The sequence below is a fragment of the Dinoponera quadriceps genome, unplaced genomic scaffold (assembly GCF_001313825.1).
Source record: "Dinoponera quadriceps isolate SergipeBrazil2010 unplaced genomic scaffold, ASM131382v1 scaffold696, whole genome shotgun sequence".
NCBI lineage: Eukaryota > Metazoa > Arthropoda > Insecta > Hymenoptera > Formicidae > Dinoponera > Dinoponera quadriceps.
Window position 1 is genome coordinate 1,443,257 of NW_014554799.1, and position 19,752 is coordinate 1,463,008.

Sequence of the window (19,752 nt, forward strand, 5' to 3'; positions counted from 1 at the left end):
GTCGCAGCGCGCTTCCGGTCCCTTGAACCTCGTCCCAAAATCACGCTGTGTTTCTCGCCCTTCCGTTCGCGATTTACAGCCGCGACGTTATCGCGAAATATTTGGCCCGACATTCGGGCACTCGTTAACACCGTATCATGCTGCCGCGTCATGCTGGTCGACTTTGCAAATCGAGAACATAACTGCTACGTTAAACCCGCCGGATATCAGAACCGTTATCGGCCGCATCGTCGGGAAACAGGTACGTCGCGGCAGCTATCATCCTCGATAAACACGTTTGCGTTACTGCTTAACGGCGCCGCGTCAGCACGGGAATTTTTATGACGCGAGATCGAGCGTTCGATCGGGGCGACCGCAATAAAAACGATGTATGAGCCGTGCCAAACGCCGGAAATATTGTTAATATCGATTTAATAAACCACTTCGTCGAGACGAGCCCACGCGGCGAGTTCAAAGCGGGAATATTTCAAGCGGATTTCTACGTTTCCTCCCGTCTCGTCTTCGCAGGGAATGCAACGCGACTTCGTCTTTCCACGAATCCGGACGTTCTTCTTGCTTCTTTTAATTGGCGAGAAGTTCTCACACACGCAATAGCCGTATCGCGCTGGGAAACGTTTGCCTTCCGTTTTCCGCCGTCTACTCGAACGAGCGAGCGAGCAAACCGGGCCGCCCATCGAGTTTCGAGAAATAAATCTCGGCGTTGCGCCCGAGATTCGTGGACCAGTAGAGTGGAAAATTGGACCGCTTCGCGTGTTTGCTCCGTGACAACATTTCTTGTTTTTAATATTCAAGGAATAAACAAGGAATTTGTAGGCCGCGTCGCGAGATATTTCCGCGCGACTTCCGCCGCGTTTGGTGTCTTCTTGCCTCGGCGGAGCTCCGGCGATACGCGGGCATGTATTTTCGCACGTCGCCTTTCGAAGTCTTAAATCATTAGCGCCTGTCCCGCACGTCGGGGATAAACAGTCGAGCGATAAGAAAACTGCATGGCGCAATTCCGCAAGACATCTCTCCTAAGGGCGTTTGACGCGCCGACGATGAGCAAGGTGAAGCGTTTCGCGTTTGCCAGAGTGCCGCGCGCTGTTTCAACTTTCGAGTTATTGTCCGATATTACGCGGAACATGGTACACAATCGTCGCATCTACCAGTTCGTTCATCCCGAAGACAATAGTCCGCGCACAATGAAGTCGCGTCAAACACATGCCGTCCAGGTGGATTCGAAATAGGACCGCTCGAGGCCGCGGCTTCTTCGTGACGACGCTTGTGCGAGCGACTGTTATTCGCGAAAGTTATGCCGCAGCGTTCCACGATATCGAGCCATTTACGTTTCCTCTGATGTAGTAGCACAACTGATTCAGTAAGGCAAATGGGAACATTTTATTAAGATAATAATAATAATAATTACTTTATTGAACATACAATATGAGAGGAAGAGACTGACGAGCTTACGATCGAGTTACAAATATATATTAGTTCTATTGCCAAAAAACGTAGCTTTATACTTATTTATATTTGTTTTTCAATACTTAGCCTCTCTTTTTCCCTAAAGAAAATGAATAAAATTAAATGAAATAAAATAAAACAATAATAATAATAATAATACAGAATAATAACAAAAGTAACAAACTATAAAATTATTAAATAATTAAATGATACAGATATGCCAGTAATAATAAAATTATAATTAATAATTTTATGAATAATTGATAGTTTTATGAAGCACAATAATCCTATTGCATCATGAATATACTATCGTATCGGATGCATGTCTAATCGAGTTGCAGTACGTTTCCTCTGACACAATAGGTCAATTAATGCAATATGGTGAATTTAAACACTTTATTAAAATCGTACTTAATAATTCCATCAAATATAATTTTGAGTCTATTAGTTATATTACGAATATATCGTATCAAATCTATAGAATATCTGTCGCTTAGTGAATCGTCCTTTATACACACACATTTGTAGTTTAAGTCATTCTGAATAAAAAAGTCTTCTTTTAGTGGCAGACGTCAGTCATCATATTGAACCTTGAAATTCGAACCTTGAATCTGTAGGTACAACATCCGCCGTATATTTATACACATTAGACCATTCTAAACAAGAAAGTATTTTACCAATCACCACGGAAATTTTCGAGTTATTAATTAAAGAAGCCTTTATACATGGCCATTTTCAAAAATTAATCAGGATTACCTAAATTATAAATACATAACGAATGATACACTTAGCGACAGACACCCTATATATCTAACAGAACATCAACATGCGGTAGAATTGCTCATGACGGCACATCTCGAAATAATCACACGTTATAAAACAATGTACAGCACCAGTGACATAATACGATACCGTCGAATGCTTTATTATTATCTTTTAAGTCTTGCGTTCACAGACTAGAAGCTTTCTGTTTTCTTGTTACAGAGTCACGACAGCTGGCAGGGACACGATAGCGACCAGGTGAGCGCTCGATGCTTGCAAAATGCTTACGAAAGTACAATTTGCATTAACACTTGTCCGCTTCTCCTTCCCGAAGATCCTTTCCGCCGCTTTCTTTCTTTCGTGCGCTCTGTTCCCTATCGCCTTGCTACATTCGGCTCGCTTCTTTCGGCGAGGCACGCTAACTCCGTGAGATCCTTTCGCAATTTGCATGTTGATGTGCTGGTTTCGCGCAGAACTCCACGTTTCGTTCACTCGCCGTGCCGACGCGAGACGCGAAATTTTCCGGGCGTCGCGGCGGAATCGACGGAATACAAATTGCACGCTCGATATGGCACGCTAATCTTCTTCCGTCCGTCGTGATTTCTCTGAGAGCCTTTGCGTGAAATGTACTTACCGTTCGCCCGAAGTATTTAATATTGATACAAGACCGGCATAGAAAAATGAAACTCGTAGTCGCGTCAATTTTCGTATTAAATTATTCACAGAAAAAAGTACTAGAATCAAATAAACGTAATTACCTGTTTTTCAGCTTCTTAAATCAAGTAATATTTTCATGAATCTAAATATATTTTAATATAGCTTGCAGTAAATACTTATTTCAACGTAATAATATCTTAATTTGCAAATGAATTACTGGATGTAAGTCTAAAATGATTTTAAATTTAAAAGAAAATGTCTTAAATTTAAATTTAAACAAGTATTTACTAGACTTATGTAACACTTCTTTTGAATCGAAGAATTCTATAAGTGGTTTTTTAAATTAAAATTTTTCTATCCGGTCAAATATTTTCTGAGAAATAAATTCTGATATTCTCAATATTATGAATCTAATACTTGTCGTACTCTAACACATACAAATAAATATTTACTTATACAAAGAAAATATCAAATTATACCTAGTCAATTATACTTTTACTTCTATAATAAATATTTGCCAAGGAATATTGAAGTAGTCATTTTACTTGGATCAAGTAAATATTGACGGCATCTTTTCTCAATGTATGGAGATTATATTGAAATTACATCGAATCAAGTACAATTTTCTCTAAATTCTGGCCGTACATCAAGATGAAGAATACATGCGTGGAAACTAACAACCAATATTTCCGCTTCGATAACTGACCCCTCAAGTCAAAAGCAAAATCTAGGCGTTTTCTTCCAAATGTGCATGCGTGAGAGCGGTCTTCTTCTACTAAATCGCGAATCTTGAGTGAACGAAGGCGAGTCACCCTTCCCGCGATCCGTCGGTCTAATTTCTCGACTCGCAATTTCGCGATAGCCGTCTCGTCTGTCGAGCGGATGAGCGCGCATCAACGTTTCCATCGAACGACCTATAAACAATTCATCCTCGCGCGAATAATCAGTGCGGCATAAAGCGCGTCTGGTTGAGGCCGACAAGAGGAACGCGCGCGCGAGTTAAAACGAGGCGTTTAGCAGCGGAGGAGTCGGCAGGAGAAGCGATTTGCATGACAGTGATGCATGTGATCTGCGGCTCTTGTACCGTCGTCTGGTTACGCGGTTACGACGTGAGTTCCGTATCGCGCGCCGTTATTAAGGGCGCAGCTGTTTAACGACGTTACGGTTGCGGGACGAGCGCGCGGCAACGGCGGTGCAACTTGCGAAAATATTTGCCCGATCGAGAGATCGCCCGGCGCGAGTTAACTTCGCTCACGGCCGATGATCGATTCTCGATCGTTGCCGTGCGTGTACTTGTGGCCGCAGCTGCCGACGACGCTTCTCCTCTACCGCCTCGCTCTCGCGTTTTCGCAATGCGCCAAGCAGATGGATGTGGATTAATTAATTCCTTATTGCGCGTGTCTGACGCAACGCTTGATCAAATGCGATAACAGTCGAATTACACGCGGCGGACTGCGCATTGAATTGTTGTTATCGCGGTGCTGCGTTGCGTTACGTGTGCTCGAATTTGATCCTGCAAGGCTCACAAGAGAGAGTTCGGGAAACCGGAAATTCCAAAAAATTTCAAGTTTTGCTGAAATAATGCGTATGAACCTGATGTTGATTTTGACTGGAAAACGATTATAATAGTGAAAATATCTCCTCAAAGGAAATCAGATTTTCTATATTTTTGTTAATATCTCTAAAACCATAAGAGATACACTGAAAAAATGTCAAATACAAAATTGTATGGTATACAGTGGTCTTTTTAACACTATGATTAAATAAAAGGATTAAAAAAATATTTAGAAAGTGGAGGGAACTAAAAGATAAATTTTATAACGGTATATGGATATAGCGTCTTGTACAAAAAAATATCTCCCATTATTTCATAGATGTTAGCGAAAGTGTGGAAAATCGGATTTTCTTTGAAGGAATATTTGTACTCCTAAAATCGTTTTTCAGCCAAAATGGGAGAAAAGCTACGTGATTAAAAGCTCATAACATTATTTCTAGAAAATTTGAAAATTTGTGGAATTTTCTGTTTCCCGAACTTCCCTTGTTAGAAAGCCGAGCGGGAAACAGTGGTAGGATCATTGTGATTTTTATTGTTCGATGCTAATGCTCTATTATGACGAGTTATTGTTCCCATTTCTTTTTTTTTTCATTGTATAACTCGGGTTGATATAGAGGAATTGTTAGAGCGCATCGCTAGGAAGTGGCGAGACTACTCTCAGATAATTCAATGTGGTCAAAGCGTCCTTAGAGAGGGATTCGAGGGCGAGCGAGACTCGACAATAGTGCGCTGTTGAATGCGACTTAGTATAGCGTTTAATCGGATCTACCTCGCTATTCTGTCTCGCGCTGGTACTCCCGCACAGGATGTTATCACAATTGGTGCACGGCGAATTTGTTGCTGGTTAAGCTTCTCGAAAGATTCTCCACCGAAAAGAACTCTCGAGGCTTAGATAAGCGATTAACCAAAAAATTTATACGGTAGATGTGTGGGCCCGCGTGTACGCACACAATGATTCACTTCGGGCTCGTCCAGTCTGATTCGGCTTCGAGAAAACGGGAAGCTACGAAAATACGTACGTTTGCAATGCAGGATGCGTTCGAGGAGACGCTATTTAGCGCTACCGCGTCATTGTATCTTTATTAGTCTTTACATGTACAACAAGGATAGAACGCATAAAAATACAATATAAGGGAAAGAAAGAGAAAGAGAGTGATCTATCGGGACTCTCCGTTGGATGAAAATTTCACGCGTTACCATTTCACGCGACCGTTGGAATTCAATATAGCGCGGGTGCAGATATCGCCTCGCGACGAAAAACCGAGTCTCGTTCCGGAGTTCCCACCGCGGGCACTCTCGGCGGCGAACCGCCTTGTTTTTCAATGGCCTCTCTTCCAACCCCCCAGAGAGAGTACTTCGGTCGCCCGCCTTCTTGTTTCGAATACCCACGATACGTCATCCACCGCGGCCGGGCTTCCCCGCGAGATTCTATTCTCTTTCCACGCGACGGGTACAAAGCGCGTCGCTCCTTTGTCCTTTGTTGTCGCAGCATCGACTTTTATCTCACTCCGATTCTCTCTTGCTCTTCACCCACTACCATCCTCTACTCTTTCTCCTCGCGCTTCCGACTTCTTCCCAACTTCAGTCTTCCGCTATCCCTTCGTTTTGCGCAGAGTCTCTGAAAGGATGTTCGCGCGGACTGCTTCTCTGCTTCCGAGTCCTCTAGGTCCTATCCAAGGTTGCCACCTCAGTTTGCCCGCCGTTGCATCTTGCATTACACTATCAAAATATATCTGCTATTTATCTTCGAACAAAATCAAAATTTCTATACACACACAGTTGATTTTTTATTTAAAAAAATACACGAGGCTTCCTTAGTACGCTCCCAGTCGGGAAATTCCGCGCGAATCGGCGTCGTTGCGATCGGAAAAATCGTCGCTCGCATTCCCACGACACGCTGATTAAGATTGTATGGGCACAAACTAACATCCGGGGCCTCAGCTTCACGGTGATTCTCTCTTCTTCTTTCTCTTTTTCCTCTCTTTGTTCTCGTTCCTCTTTTTCTGTCTCTCGCTTTGCCTTCGCTCTTCTTCAATCTGCCGTCGGCGTCGTTTCTCGACGACGAGCGGCGCCCACGTTATGAAAGGGATCGGGCCATTCGCCGCCTTGAGCTCCTATTCTGGTGTTCCCTTTTTTTTTTTCATTATCAGGACCGCCGCGAGGGATGCCGGGACCATCGGGACCAGGCGGAGTGCACGAATCTCCACAAAAAACAAAAGAGAACGGGACACCGACCGCAGCACGCGCGCTAATTACAACGCCGCGGTCTCTCCAGGGACACACCGCGATAGTCTTGTTTCAGGAAATAAACGACAAGCCAAGCGATACTACGTGACTCTGGGTACATTATGTTGCTCCTCCTTTCTTTTCCGTTACTTTAACGCCGGAGTGTTCCTTTTTCCTCATTTACCGATATCAATCTCTTCGCGCGTTACCATCCAAAATATCGCGCGAATAGAAGTACAACTTTTACAAGTTAATATGTAATTTTGTATTACGACTGATTCACGGTTAATCGTTTATCCGAGAAGTAGGACCTGCGAAAAATTAAAACCTGCAAGAATCACGCGTACATAGTAAAAAGTTTTATGTTAAATTTAACACATTTTACATATCGAATAAACGATTGACACAAATTTTTAATTAAATATAAAGTGAATATGTTGAAAAGTAACATAAATATTACGTCAAAGATAAACGCGAAATTATAATATCAATAACATATTATTCGACACTAAAGTATAAAATGTGTTATTTTTACATTTACACGTGTTATTTTAATACTTACACATGTTGAATATCGGCTCAACGCAAAATATATATTGAAATAACGTAAACACAAAATGTAAAACACGAGTGTGTTAAAAACTTAACATACAAATTTTAATAAGGGCCGATTTTAATTTAACACAAATACAAAATGTCTTTTTATTATATAATCTTCCGTGTATTTGTTCCTTTTCTCGTTTCGTTATCGCTTCACTGTAATCATTTTTGACGGTTTATGGCTTAATTAATATTATCGCATTTTTCCTTTTTGTCATTGTAAATTTTAAATAATATTACAAGGTTCTTTGACGATTTTGACCCATAATACGATTTTTCCCAGCAAGACGAAAAAAGTCGACATACTTCGCCGCTTCTGATCGTTGATTGCAATCGCTCGAATCTAAATCGGCTCTAATTGCGCTGGTGTGAAGTGCTTTAATTAAATGTTAGTACCAGCAGGTAGCCGCGACGGCGTAGCGTATTAGCGATGGTGTCGTCGCATTTCGAGCGTCGCTAAATTCCATGGTGCATAAATAATGCACGCGCATCGTCGCGTTAAATTAAACGGCGCGATTTTAGCAGCGCGACGCGCTTTGTTGATTCCCTTCGCGTAATTGTGCGCGAGCTGTGATTAATTGGATTCGCAGATTTCTGTTCGATTTAATCACGCGCCGGTGTTGCTTGTCGACGTTCGTCGTCCAAAAATTGATCGTCGCTGTTTTATCAGCCGAGCGTGCACGAATAGATCGTAGATCCTTATAGGTGTCACCTGTAGTTTCATTCGACGACGTTGTTTGCCCACTCGCACGATGAATCGATCTCGATCGGAGATTTTCAGACATAATAATTCGAAGCTATAACAACAAGACACTTTAAATCATGAATTAGACAAAGCTGAAGCAGTGAATTTATCTTATTTATTCGTGATTTTTTGATAAAAAAAAACTAAAATTTACGAAAAACATCGCTGAGAAGTTATTTCGAGAAGAATATTATCTAGATTTAATTACACAGAACGTGCTTCGTGATTAATGTCGTTAACATTCCATCATTATGAAAATACAAAGAATTTTGATGGAAATTTTAAATTTCTCATGTCGTCTCGTGTCCAATTATCGCGTCAAGTGCTTCAAAATACATTCGATATTATTCTCGAAAACTTTTTCAGCGTATCCGACGTCCCGTCGCATTTCTCTCTTTTTCTACAATCGATCGAAAGAAAAAAAAGAGTAAAGTAGAGAGAGAGCCGAGGCGTTCTAACTTGCGACAGATTTTCGAGGCAATTTCGCGCAGCTGCGATACGAAATTCGGTCAGAGGTCACCGGACAACCCTTTCACCTTAATTGGCCGGACAGAACGGTGCTGTCCTCAATTTCACGTCATCCGCTACAGCACGGTCCCGTTCGGTCGCTCCTGAATTTCCCGTGACGCAAAATTTCCGCGAAGATCGCCTCAAAGGGCCGCACCGGCGGTCCTTATGCAAGCGCAACTCGTTTCGATGCATCGACGCAGCGTTCGCTTCCACGATCGAGCGACGAGTTCCGCCGTTACCGGAATGCAAATTGCAATCCGAATTAAGCGCTCCATTGTTCCGGCGACGTACCGCCGCACCGTTACACCGGCCTCCTCTAAGTTTCGCGTAAGTCGAGGCAAACCGGATTATTACCGGTATCGCGCGATCGTACCGGTAAATGCCCGCGAATTGTTTCCAACCGGTATCGAGGGACGCGCTTCTCGCATTTCGTTGGCTTATCATCGGGGTGAGCGTGCAATTAGAACATGAGACATCCTCATCGACAAGGAGGCCTGTCGCGATCGCGTTTTGATCCTCCGGTTCTTCACCGCCCGTTCGCAGGAAATATTACACGTCTCGCCGAGCTCGGTAGATTCGAGTGCCCTGTGACCCCGGTAAAAAACTGGTTCCTGCCGTTAACGATACCATCGGCTGCAAGTCAGCGCGAGGCACATCGGTCATTCTTCTTTTTCGCTTCGGGAGATCGGGAATCATCAAGTCAAATTCTTATCACGCTCGTGGCATCACGTCGACGTAGTCTCCCGCTCCTCGCCGCGATTTTGGACATCGCGGTTTTTGCGCCGGTGCCTTCTTACCGTAGGTTTCCAATCCAGTCCGTCTGATCCGAGAGAGTCGGTTTTGAGAGAGAATTTCGCGAAATACTCACCCAACGTTCCCGTTTCGTTACGGAACGTTACGCTCGGCGCAAGATTGCATCGGGAATATTCCGACTCGTTTGTTCGGTCGCGTTAAAATGTTCGAGGTACAGCGCGATTAAAGCGACGGCGAAGCGTCTCGGTAAAAGCACGGTAAAACGAACGATAATATTTTTGCTCGATCAGATAAATGCTGTGTATCCGGCGGTGAAGCGTGCCCTTGCAGTCGTGCAACGTGGCACGGCGCTCGCTTTCGCGCGTGCAACGAGAAAAAGGAAACTCCGATCCGCAGCGGACTCTGTATCGATTGACAGCGGAACGCGGAATTCAGCGCGCGATCGCAGGAATTCCGCGCATCGGATTCCGCACGCGACAGAGGGGAAAGAAAGGAGGAAAGGGGAAAAAGGAAGGGAAAGAAAAGGTCGCGATTCCCAGAAGCGCCGATGTCTGAAACCGAAGCGTGGAACGTGTCCCGTCCGCCGGCCGCTCTCACACGATCGACCTCGCACGAACCTGAAGTCACGGTCTACGTTTTCAGCATGGTTTATAGCTCTTTCGATTGCCGACTCGCGTACTACACGGCGAACTAGAATCGCCAGGAACGCAGGTGCACGCGGTCTCGCCCTTTGAAGAGCGCTGCTCCGTTTTCTCGCGGGAAAATTCACCTCCCTCGAAATCGCGAAGCGCCCGGAAAGCACGACGTTGATTTTCCCGGGACTTATTGATCTGGAAATAAAGAAGCTGTTCCTTACACTAATTGAATCCGAGAGAACAACAAATACAGTGTTAAAAAAAAAATGCGACATCGCATGTTTGAAAACGCAGAAATTAAGAGACTTCGTTGCAGTTGAATATTGAAGATTTTTTTTTTTAGAAATCTTGGTAACAATTGAGAAGTTAAGAGAAGAGATATCAAGAAAGAAACTATTAACGCATAACTCCGAGAAACTACAACCACATACATATATTTAAAAAAAAACGTAAGTCTCCGTAGGTTCTCTGAGTCATCCATCGCGCATGATTCCGCCCACATTTATTTATCGTTCAATGCACAGCCTCGTTCGGCAGACTCGCTGTCATTGGGCTCGATTCGGATCCCATGGGTGCAAGTACGAACGACTCACTTATGAAACAACTCAATATACCGAACCCATTTATCGAGTCAGTCCTAATTTCTTGCCCGCTTGGAGTCATCCAGGAATTTATTTTCCAGTCTCTCCGCGAGAGAGAGAGAGCCGCGAGGCGATCGCGCGGAACGTCCCTCCGCGATGCTCAAAGAGAAATCAATCCGAGGACGCCTCGTGCTTCCTTGAAACGGGCCGATCCACTCGATTCCGGTTCTCTTGAAACCACACCGCCTCCCACTCTCACGCGGGGCGCAAGAACGACTGGCGGCGGCCCTGCGGTTAAACCGTAGCCGCGGTTCGCGCATCGTACAGGTTCGTGCGACTTCGCCGTACCTCGGCTCAGCGCACTCCGCGTACATGCAGCGAGCTTCAAGCCGCCGGTCGGCCGATGACGTCAGCAACGAAGAGGCCCGTCCACCGCGGCCAGCTCGAGTCCGTGAGCGTTACGCGAGTCGCAACGTTCCTCCGTCTCGAAAATCGCCCGGAGACGCGTGCCAGTCGCGACGCGTCCGCGTAGCCGATTACGAGTGCGCCGGTGGGAATTACAAATGCGCGCGCGAGTTCGGCGGTGACGTGAAACCGCTCTCGCATCGGTCGCCACGGCTCGGAGGCGCCGAGACAGAAGGAAAGAAAGAAAGAAAGGAAGGAAGGAGGCACGGACAAAGAGAGGGAGTGAGAGAGAGAGAGAGGGCGAGCGAAAGAACGGACAGACAGGAGCGTCCGTAGTGACCTAACCTTCACCGACCGGCGACTATCTTCCCGCGATACACGCTCGGCGGCCACGTAGCCGTCTGTCTCTCCGACGGACGATTTTCCCTCGGTAGTTTCCCACGCGTCTGGCGGAGCACGAGACGGAACGCGATCCTACGCGAGGAGGGAGAGGAAGCGAGGGGGACACGGAGGTACGGGCGGGAACGCGCACGATCTGTTTACGCGCCGCGGCGATCTGACAGTCTTTTTTCGCCCGTGAACCGCGTCTACGCGAGTGTCGCGAGCCGCGACGGAGCTCCGGAGTACAACACCGAGACGTGGTGCAACCTGTTTACAGTGCCCGCGCCTCCGCTCCGTGTGTGCGCACCAATATCGTGCACCTGTGTGTGCAGTCCCGCGTCTGTGTAGGTGTGTACGCGCGTGTGTGCTCTCGCCGCCGTGGAATGCGAGGCTCGCGTGTGCAGGGCCGGCTCGACGCTCGGTGATCCTCGTGACACCGGGCACCACCTCCGTCACCCGTGTTCGATGTCGAGGCCTGCAGTAAAGAGAATCTCAGGTAGAACGACGCGATTGTGCGGAAGGCACGCGGAAAGTTGCTCCCCGCGCCAAATTTCACCACGCGCGTTTTTTCACACCTCGCGCACCGATATCACGCATTCCGCTGCCCTGACAGGAGATTCACCTCGTCTTATTACGCACCGGATTAATTTTTCCTGGGAAATCGATCCTGCTCCGTTCCGTGCACGATCTCGAGGCGAGTTTTTCTTTTTTTATATTTTCGCAAAGTCGAAAATTCAATTAATCACACATCCGCGATGTTACACCAAGTACCGGTCGGTTGTATTGATTAACGAGCGTATTAACGCCAGTCGTTCGCGCGTATGTAAAAATAGCTCGAATGAAAATTACACAGACAGTGCATAATGCACGCTGATAATGTTCGTAATTGTCGCTTTCCGGCGCTTGATGTTCCGTAAGCGGCGAACTCGGATGAATTCTACGTAATTTTCCATCCTCTCTACGTACAGTATACTTAGAAAGTTGCTCCGCCAGGTAAAATGCCTTCCTTAGGGCATTCCCTCCGCGAGATATCGCGTTTATTTTAAGAGGAGAACTACGTCTCTTGAGAGAGATGAAAGGAATGCTGAAGTTGCATCGTAGCTGACTCGAGGAGGAGGCTTTTCCGCTCTCTTCTCGCTTTATTTATTTCCCACTTCTTAAATCGCTCCGAAAATTAATCCCCATTTCCGAGCGCGAGTCGTCGATTCAACTTGCGAACTCTCGGCGTATTCAGTTACTCGAAGACTAATCTGTATTTTTCTACTATTTTTTTTAAAGCAGTTATTCTGTCTCGTGAGAGCAATAAAAAATGTCTCAGATCAGACACTCCATTATATCCAAACAGATAAAATTTTACGACCGTCGAGTCATCATCGCGCGTTCTTGTCAAATTTTAACGGTATCTCGAGCCGATGCCCGCACGATTATTTCACACTAGGGCGCGCGAAGATAAGGAAAAACGGGAGACCGCTCGGGGAAAATGAGGAACCGCCGCGCAGGTAGTGATCCCGCACTAAATCCAGAAATTTCGTTCTCCGCGTCAGCGGAATCCTAATGCATCTCTCTCTCTCTCTCTTTCTTCCCGCCTCTCCACGTACTCCGCATTCTTTCGAAATGTCTCTCCCCGGGAAATTATTCCGTTTAGGAGGGGGGAATAAGCTAATTAAAGTCCGCTTTAGGCGAATAATTTACGAGTGTGCGCTCCGCGTCCATGGGAAACGTGCACGCGCGCGCGCGTGGGACGTCCACGTGGAAATCGACGGTCGGGGTTTTCCTATGCGCAACCGCCTGCACGAGGAGCGCGTTCTCCCGTGCGTCAGAATGAGACGGATAGACAACCTGTTTACGATATCCAGCGCGCGCACGGGCACGCGCGTACGCGACCGCTGCGCGGCCGCCATGTACGCGGTGTCCGGGAACTACCGTTAGAGCGGAGGGAGACCGCTGTCGGGAGTTGTGCACGAGGAAACTCGGGGGGATCGCGATATATTAAATCTCCGCGTGATCTCGCGATTAGCGCGACCGCGAAATCTCACGTTACTCCGAGGAATCGGCCCGGACGCGACGAAGACGTGCGTTAAGTTTCATTGCTCGTCGCGCATGAGAGATTACCTCTCTCGTTCGTATCTCTCCTCTTCCTTTATTCTCTCATTATCGTCATATTTCCCATTATCGATAACGAATATCGGGCATATAATCATCGCCGAGATACGCATAGGTTGCTTTTGTAAGACCAGCTCTCACGAACGTGAATTTCCTCCCTCGTGAGAGAGACGGCAGAATCCTACGTAAGCGTGACGGTGAAAAACGCGTTGCGTAACCCGGCATTCGCGTCTCGGAAATGCTGCGACGGCGATCTAACTGACAATTTATCGATGATAACGCGTAAATAGTCGCTGACGACGCACCGGGCACGTCGGAAATTTTTCCATCACAATCGGCGTTTTAACAGCGCCGCGACAACGCGAAACGTGACGCGAATTGTAAACACCGCCGTGACGATAAGCAGGAGGTTTAAATAGGTGGGCTCCTAGCGTGTTCGTGCCTCTCGCTAATTGGCGACACCTCGACTGCGGATATCAGAACCCAATGTCGCCTTCTCTCACGAAGATTTTTTTCTTTCTCAACCGTCGCGTTATTCACTTCTCTCAGAAGTGAATATTCGATTTTCGCGGACGTTTATACAATTTCGCTCTCCCGCTGCCTGAAAGCCGGCCGCCGCTTCGCCGTCGGGAAACGCGTCGATGACTATTCGTGGCGCACTTTCACTGATCGATCGCTCCGGGCGTTGCAGCTCAGCCGGTCGAATCGCGGAGAGCGCATTCTCTTTTAACGAGACGTCGTCCACTAACCTTTACTCGCGCCTCGCAAAAATCGGACACCTCTCGTTCCCGTCGCGCGATCTTTCTCACACACGAGCTTCGCGCGCCCGAGATATTTATCTTACCCGCCGTTAAATTACACCGATTAGAAAATCACGCCATTGAATTTAATTAAACCCGTAAAGGGTGAATTGATATGATCGTAAAATTGCGATATTAAACTTCGTGTTTGTTTGTTCATAAAATCGTAGTCGTATTCATTTATAAGAACAAAAAGCAACGAAATTGTAATTATCATCGCTTCCTCATAAATTTCATTCACGGTGCGATCGACCGTTCCGACATCTTGCTCCGCAATATGTTTTGTGTTCTTATAAATATTTCCGAACCGGAGCATTCGCTCTGTTTTATTCACGTGACTCGATATCGCACCGTGGCAATCGACTTCTCGTTAAACGCAGAACGTAGTAAAAGAATTTCACGTGTGCTATTCAGGTTAATTCACCGAACCGGAGCGAATCCGTCGTCCCTGAGATTTATCAATTGGGTCACACTCTCGGCGCTCGCGCGATACGCAGGTGCGTAGGGCGTATTTTTTCGCTTATTACGCGCCGAAAGCTCCGGCTGAATAAATGTCCCGTAGGAGAGAACAAAAATGACACGGTCGCTGAATTTATTTGTGTACACTCCAGTCGTTATACGCTATGTCGTGCAACGATGCGATAAGCAGCGCCCAGTTATTGGGTTACTAAGTATGAAATGCCTGATTTCCTTAAGCGCTAAGTTTGAGAGTCGATATCTCCGATATTTCATTTTGACAGTTCTTGGAATTTTTTTATTGTGAAGGTACATCATCACTTTTCCAAACGCACGTTTGGGTTTATGATTATCTTTCGAATTGTCTTTCTCAGATCAATTTTTGCGAAACTATGGATAAATAAAAAATCCGTGTTATTTATATATCGCATCATCAGAGTATGCGAATAACCGAATAAAAGCGTAGTCTAGGTAAGTGTACCCTGTTTTTTGCGTAACATCGCGCGGGAATTCGATAGTTTAACTGCGCACCCGTCTCAAAGGTAATTACAAGTAGGCGAGTGAGTACACAGGGCACGGGTCTACCTTGTCTATCCTACTTTTTTCGTTCTTCGACCTTCGTGATATAACGGAAAGCAATATCCACCTGCGGGATAACGTTTGAGGCACTTGGGACTTGAAAGATGAATCGCGTGTACTCTTTCGTACGTAATTACTGTCCTGACACCGTTATTCGCACGAAGGGCCCTCTTCGTATTTAAAAAATCCCCGTAGTATTTTAAAAACAAGTGAGATTTGTTATCAACGGTAAACTATAGGGATGACGTGTAGCGGCACGCAGCGAAAATTAACTAATGAATCGGGAGGAGAGGAGTGGAGATCGCGAGTGAACGAATTTCCAGAAAATACACGGAAATAGAGTGCTGTTGAATCAATAGAATTTCCAACAGTAGCGTAATTGAAATAAATCTTTTTGATTCAATGGTAAATATCGTTAAAACTACCACGTTTTGTATTGTTTCAACAATTAAAACATTATTTTTAACGATATCGCTATTAAATTAAGAAGATTTGTTCCAATTAGGCGTGCTGTTGAGAATTCTTTTGATTCAACCGCATTTTTCCATGTAGAAGTTGTAGAAATTTTCTTATTTATTTATATATGCCTTGGTTATTCTATATGTGTGTGTGTGTGTGTGTGTGTGTGTTCTATTATATCTTTGTTCTTTTTTTCCTACACTTTGCTGGGAAAATCTATAATTATTTAACCAGTGAGACACGCGACGGGTGATTTCGCGCGTGTCTCACTCCGGTACCACAGTTTAACGAATGCAATTTCAGCGAGCGCAAATCCTTCTTTTCTTCAAGACGAATCGTTATACGCTAAACCGATGTTAAAATTATGCGGAATTGTTAAATCATGGGAAGCAAAATAGATATAAATATTCCGCGTGTCATCCGCGCACACGTGTGCGAAACCACAAGCATTATTCATAACGTCGATTCTCTATTTCTTCGCCTACCTTGTGCTGTGCAGTTTCGTGCGTTTTGTGACACGAAAAGAGAAGAATAAAGAGAGAGAGAAAGAGAAAATATGATGTGCCTCGATGCGATCTGAACGACGGGATTAATTGGATTAATATCGCATCACTTTCGGCGGACCCGCTTTAGCAGAACAGTAGGATGACCACCAGAAGGAAGAAGAAGTCGCAAGACGGCTTTCTGAAGAAGGTCTCGAGCCTATTTAATCTCGACACGGTGAGTCACTCTCTATTGAACCGAACTTTCACGTCTCTCGACGGTGACTTTTCGCGATCTCGACGCAACGCCGACCGCGATTCGTCACGGCCGAAAATATCTCTACGACCGGCTCAATCGAATTATTCGTCGAATTTTCGATGAATTTATCAAGAAAAAAGCTTGTACTCGCGACAGGGTGCATATTATTAGAATATAATTAGGATGAATAATTATTTTAGATGACATTCACCAAATTAATCGTTAATATGCGCACTAAGAATTTAAGGGGGACACTTGATTGTGCTCAAATTAAAATTCCGACAAACTCTGATTGATTTATGTATGACATGATACAAATGGTAATACCGATGTGTCGAAAATCGTATTTTTGAATAGTACAATGTACCAGAGCCTCTTCTTTTTTTCTACCGTAGATTCTTTAGACCGAAGCGGATTTCGAAATACCGCGGCCTTGTGCCTGCCACTCGCGGGTTTCGGCTTGAGGCTTCTTTCGAAAGCGCCCGTACGCGCGTAAGCAGAAGTTGCGTTAGACGTTTACGATACACGCAGTATTCTTAGCAACATGATCGTACGTGGTTGCATAATCTTTTCCTACAAATTGTATCGAGTGGTTGACCAAACACTTGAAAATTTGTATCCTCTCGATGCGAGATTTATCGGCAATAACTAGTGCATTCTTTAACGATTCATCGAGACTAATATTCTATTCGAATAGATCGGAGCTCGATCTTTTAATATTCCCACGAATTATTAGTAAACTTAAAAATATAAATTGTTGAAGTAGAGTGGCACTGCATGTGTGTAAAAATGTTTTAATCAGTAATTTCGGGATATTACAATGACAGAGACGACGAAGAAATGTATATTATCGTTTTCGTATAAATCTGCAGCGATTGTTCAATTCATAGGAACAATAGCTCGTAAAGCGAGGCATACCAATTATATGGTATTGGATATTGAGTTAATTAGTTGCGGGAATTGAATTGAATGGCAAGATGGTTCTCGGCCCGTATGAATATACCGAGCCGAATGATTTCACATTATGCCAGTACAAGACATGAATAGTTGAAAGTTTTGCATGTTTCTCGCTGCAGGCAGGACGATATAAACTAACGGATTCCGGAATAAAATTAAATTATCGAAACGAGAAGCGTATTAACGCAAATTAGTCGGACAGGTATTTGCATGTTCGTTAACGTCGCGCGCTGCGCTCTCCTCGGTGAAAATGCAAAAGTGGAATCTGCGCGAATGTCACGTATTTATGCTGAATTTACATTAATTTAGTCCTGCCATTGGTGTGAACATCCGGCAGGGACCAAAAAAAGTCCTATTTCACCTTATTATTTTTCTATTCATATGCAAGTTTTGCGTAAAAGCTAAAATATTACATAGAAAAAGTTTGTCATTCTGTCCAGCATTCCGACGGTTAACGAATAGAAGCCATTTATTACATTTTCCCCGGGAACACCGTGGCGAAACGAAACGTCACGGAAAAGCTCTGGCGGAACGGTGGAAAAGCGGGGGTTCTGGCGCGCTAAAAGGAAAAACAGTCCGCAAAAACAGGCGGTGGAGGAGGGGGAAACGCCGTCGCGACGAAGTTCGAGACGCGAGCGAGGAAAATCGCTGAACCATTTTTCTCGCTGGCTTCACGACCGGCTTCATACGATAAGAGTGCGTCGAATAGCTCCGCAAAGGCGGTGGCGGGGGTGGGAACCCGAGGGATGGCAGAGGGGGCCTAAGAGTGGTGTAAGGGTGCGCGGAAATAAAAGGAGAACCATGGAACATAAACAAGATCGTAGAAACACCTGTCGACTTTTTCACAGTTAAGAAGCAGCTTCGACAGGAAAAAGAACGCGCGGTCGTCTCTCTTATCTGCGACAGTCGTGACGATATCGTCGCGCTGGTGTAACCAATAGTATTTGCTGAATCGATACTATTACCGTCATCACCACCACCCATCACCGAATCAAGATTCACCCTCGACATTAGTGGTCCTCGTGACATTCGTCGTCGCGTGAAAACGAGCCTTCGCTAAAGTGTCATTAATTTCTACCGCATACACATACCCGTCCATCCGCCCAGCCAGGCGCGCAAACGAGCGCCCGCCCGTCTTCCGGTCTACGTCTTCACGGGACGCCGGGGGATTTGTTATTCTTAGGAAAATTCGCGACGCGTTAACCGGCTTTATCGAGCGCGCTCGTGTAGTTTACATTGGCGCCCGATCCCGACACGTCCAAGCCGCTTTGAGTATCCTAAGTCGACCCTAAGTCAACGCGAACTCCGAGTCCGGAAACCGCCGTCAGCTAACAAACGCCCCGGTCCTGCGTTTCGAGAACACACGCAGTTCGTAAGCCGATCTTCACACACGTATTCGCATGCTCGCGCGCCCTTGTTTGCCGGGTAGTGACTCGCTCGTGTACGCGACATCATCCCTTAAGCGGATCGCTCGATTTTTCCCCCCTTCTCTGCTTTTTTCTATCGGCAATCACGCGAGTCGTCGTGGTGTTGCGTTAAATGATGAATTACGACGAAGCGATTGAGCGGAATCGAGCGGGTTAATAGGTCGCGCGGAGCGCCGATAGCGGACGATTGTGTCCGCTTCCACGAGGATCGACATTGCCATCGATGATCTAAACGATACGACGGAACGGATTACTCGGCCGCTATTGAAATCTTCCCATCGCGAATGTTTCGCGCGGGGAAATCCGCGACAACTGGTCTACTCGTACAGGCGTATCAAGTCTGACAATAGCGCGCTTACCAAGGTTACCACGGTCCAGTTAACGCTCCCTCATCCGTATACGTTACGAAACCGAATAGGCAGCCGCTAATCGGCGCGGATTGACGAGCAATCGAGAGGCAAAGTGGATCTTCTCGTGATTACGCGTTCTTCGTTTCCTCGACGAGCGCGCACGTGTTTCGCCACACGGATCATGAGTCGCTCTTACGTAAATCGCGCCACGTACTACCGAGACAGCGCGTGTGCCCGGGCGTGCGAGAGCACGCGTGCTCATTGTAATTGGATATCGGCGCGACCTTCCTGCGAGAGGAAACGCGATGTGTCGCGCGAATCGACAGCGAGCTTGTACCGCGCGTAGCGACGTAGCCTCGAGCGTATGCAAGGTTGGATGTACATGCGGTAAACTGCCATGATAGCGCCTGCACCGCCGAGCGCGTCCGTTCGCAGCTTTCGCGTTGTCCCCCAGATGTCGGATTTTGTCATGTTTTCTTATCGAGCTATTATGTTCAGTCGACATGTATGTCGGTCGGCCTGTACCCTGGATTGAAATATTTTATTACTCCAAGTCGGAATTTTTTAGTTCAATTAAGTCCCAGTTCTCATGCTACAAATTAGAAGTTATTTCTGTTTCCCCCCCCC

General features: G+C 45.8%; 1 protein-coding gene across 13 annotated transcripts in view; it reads left to right on the forward strand.

Moving 5' to 3' along the window:
- LOC106741986 (disks large 1 tumor suppressor protein) overlaps positions 1–19,752 on the forward strand; it is a 541,974-nt gene that overhangs the window by 392,228 nt on the left and 129,994 nt on the right. For all 13 annotated transcript variants that reach the window (XM_014614501.1, XM_014614504.1, XM_014614497.1 and 10 more), the window contains one exon: positions 2,428–2,463. In XM_014614501.1, the coding sequence (XP_014469987.1) occupies positions 2,428–2,463 (36 nt within the window). The remainder of the gene's footprint in view (positions 1–2,427; positions 2,464–19,752) is intronic.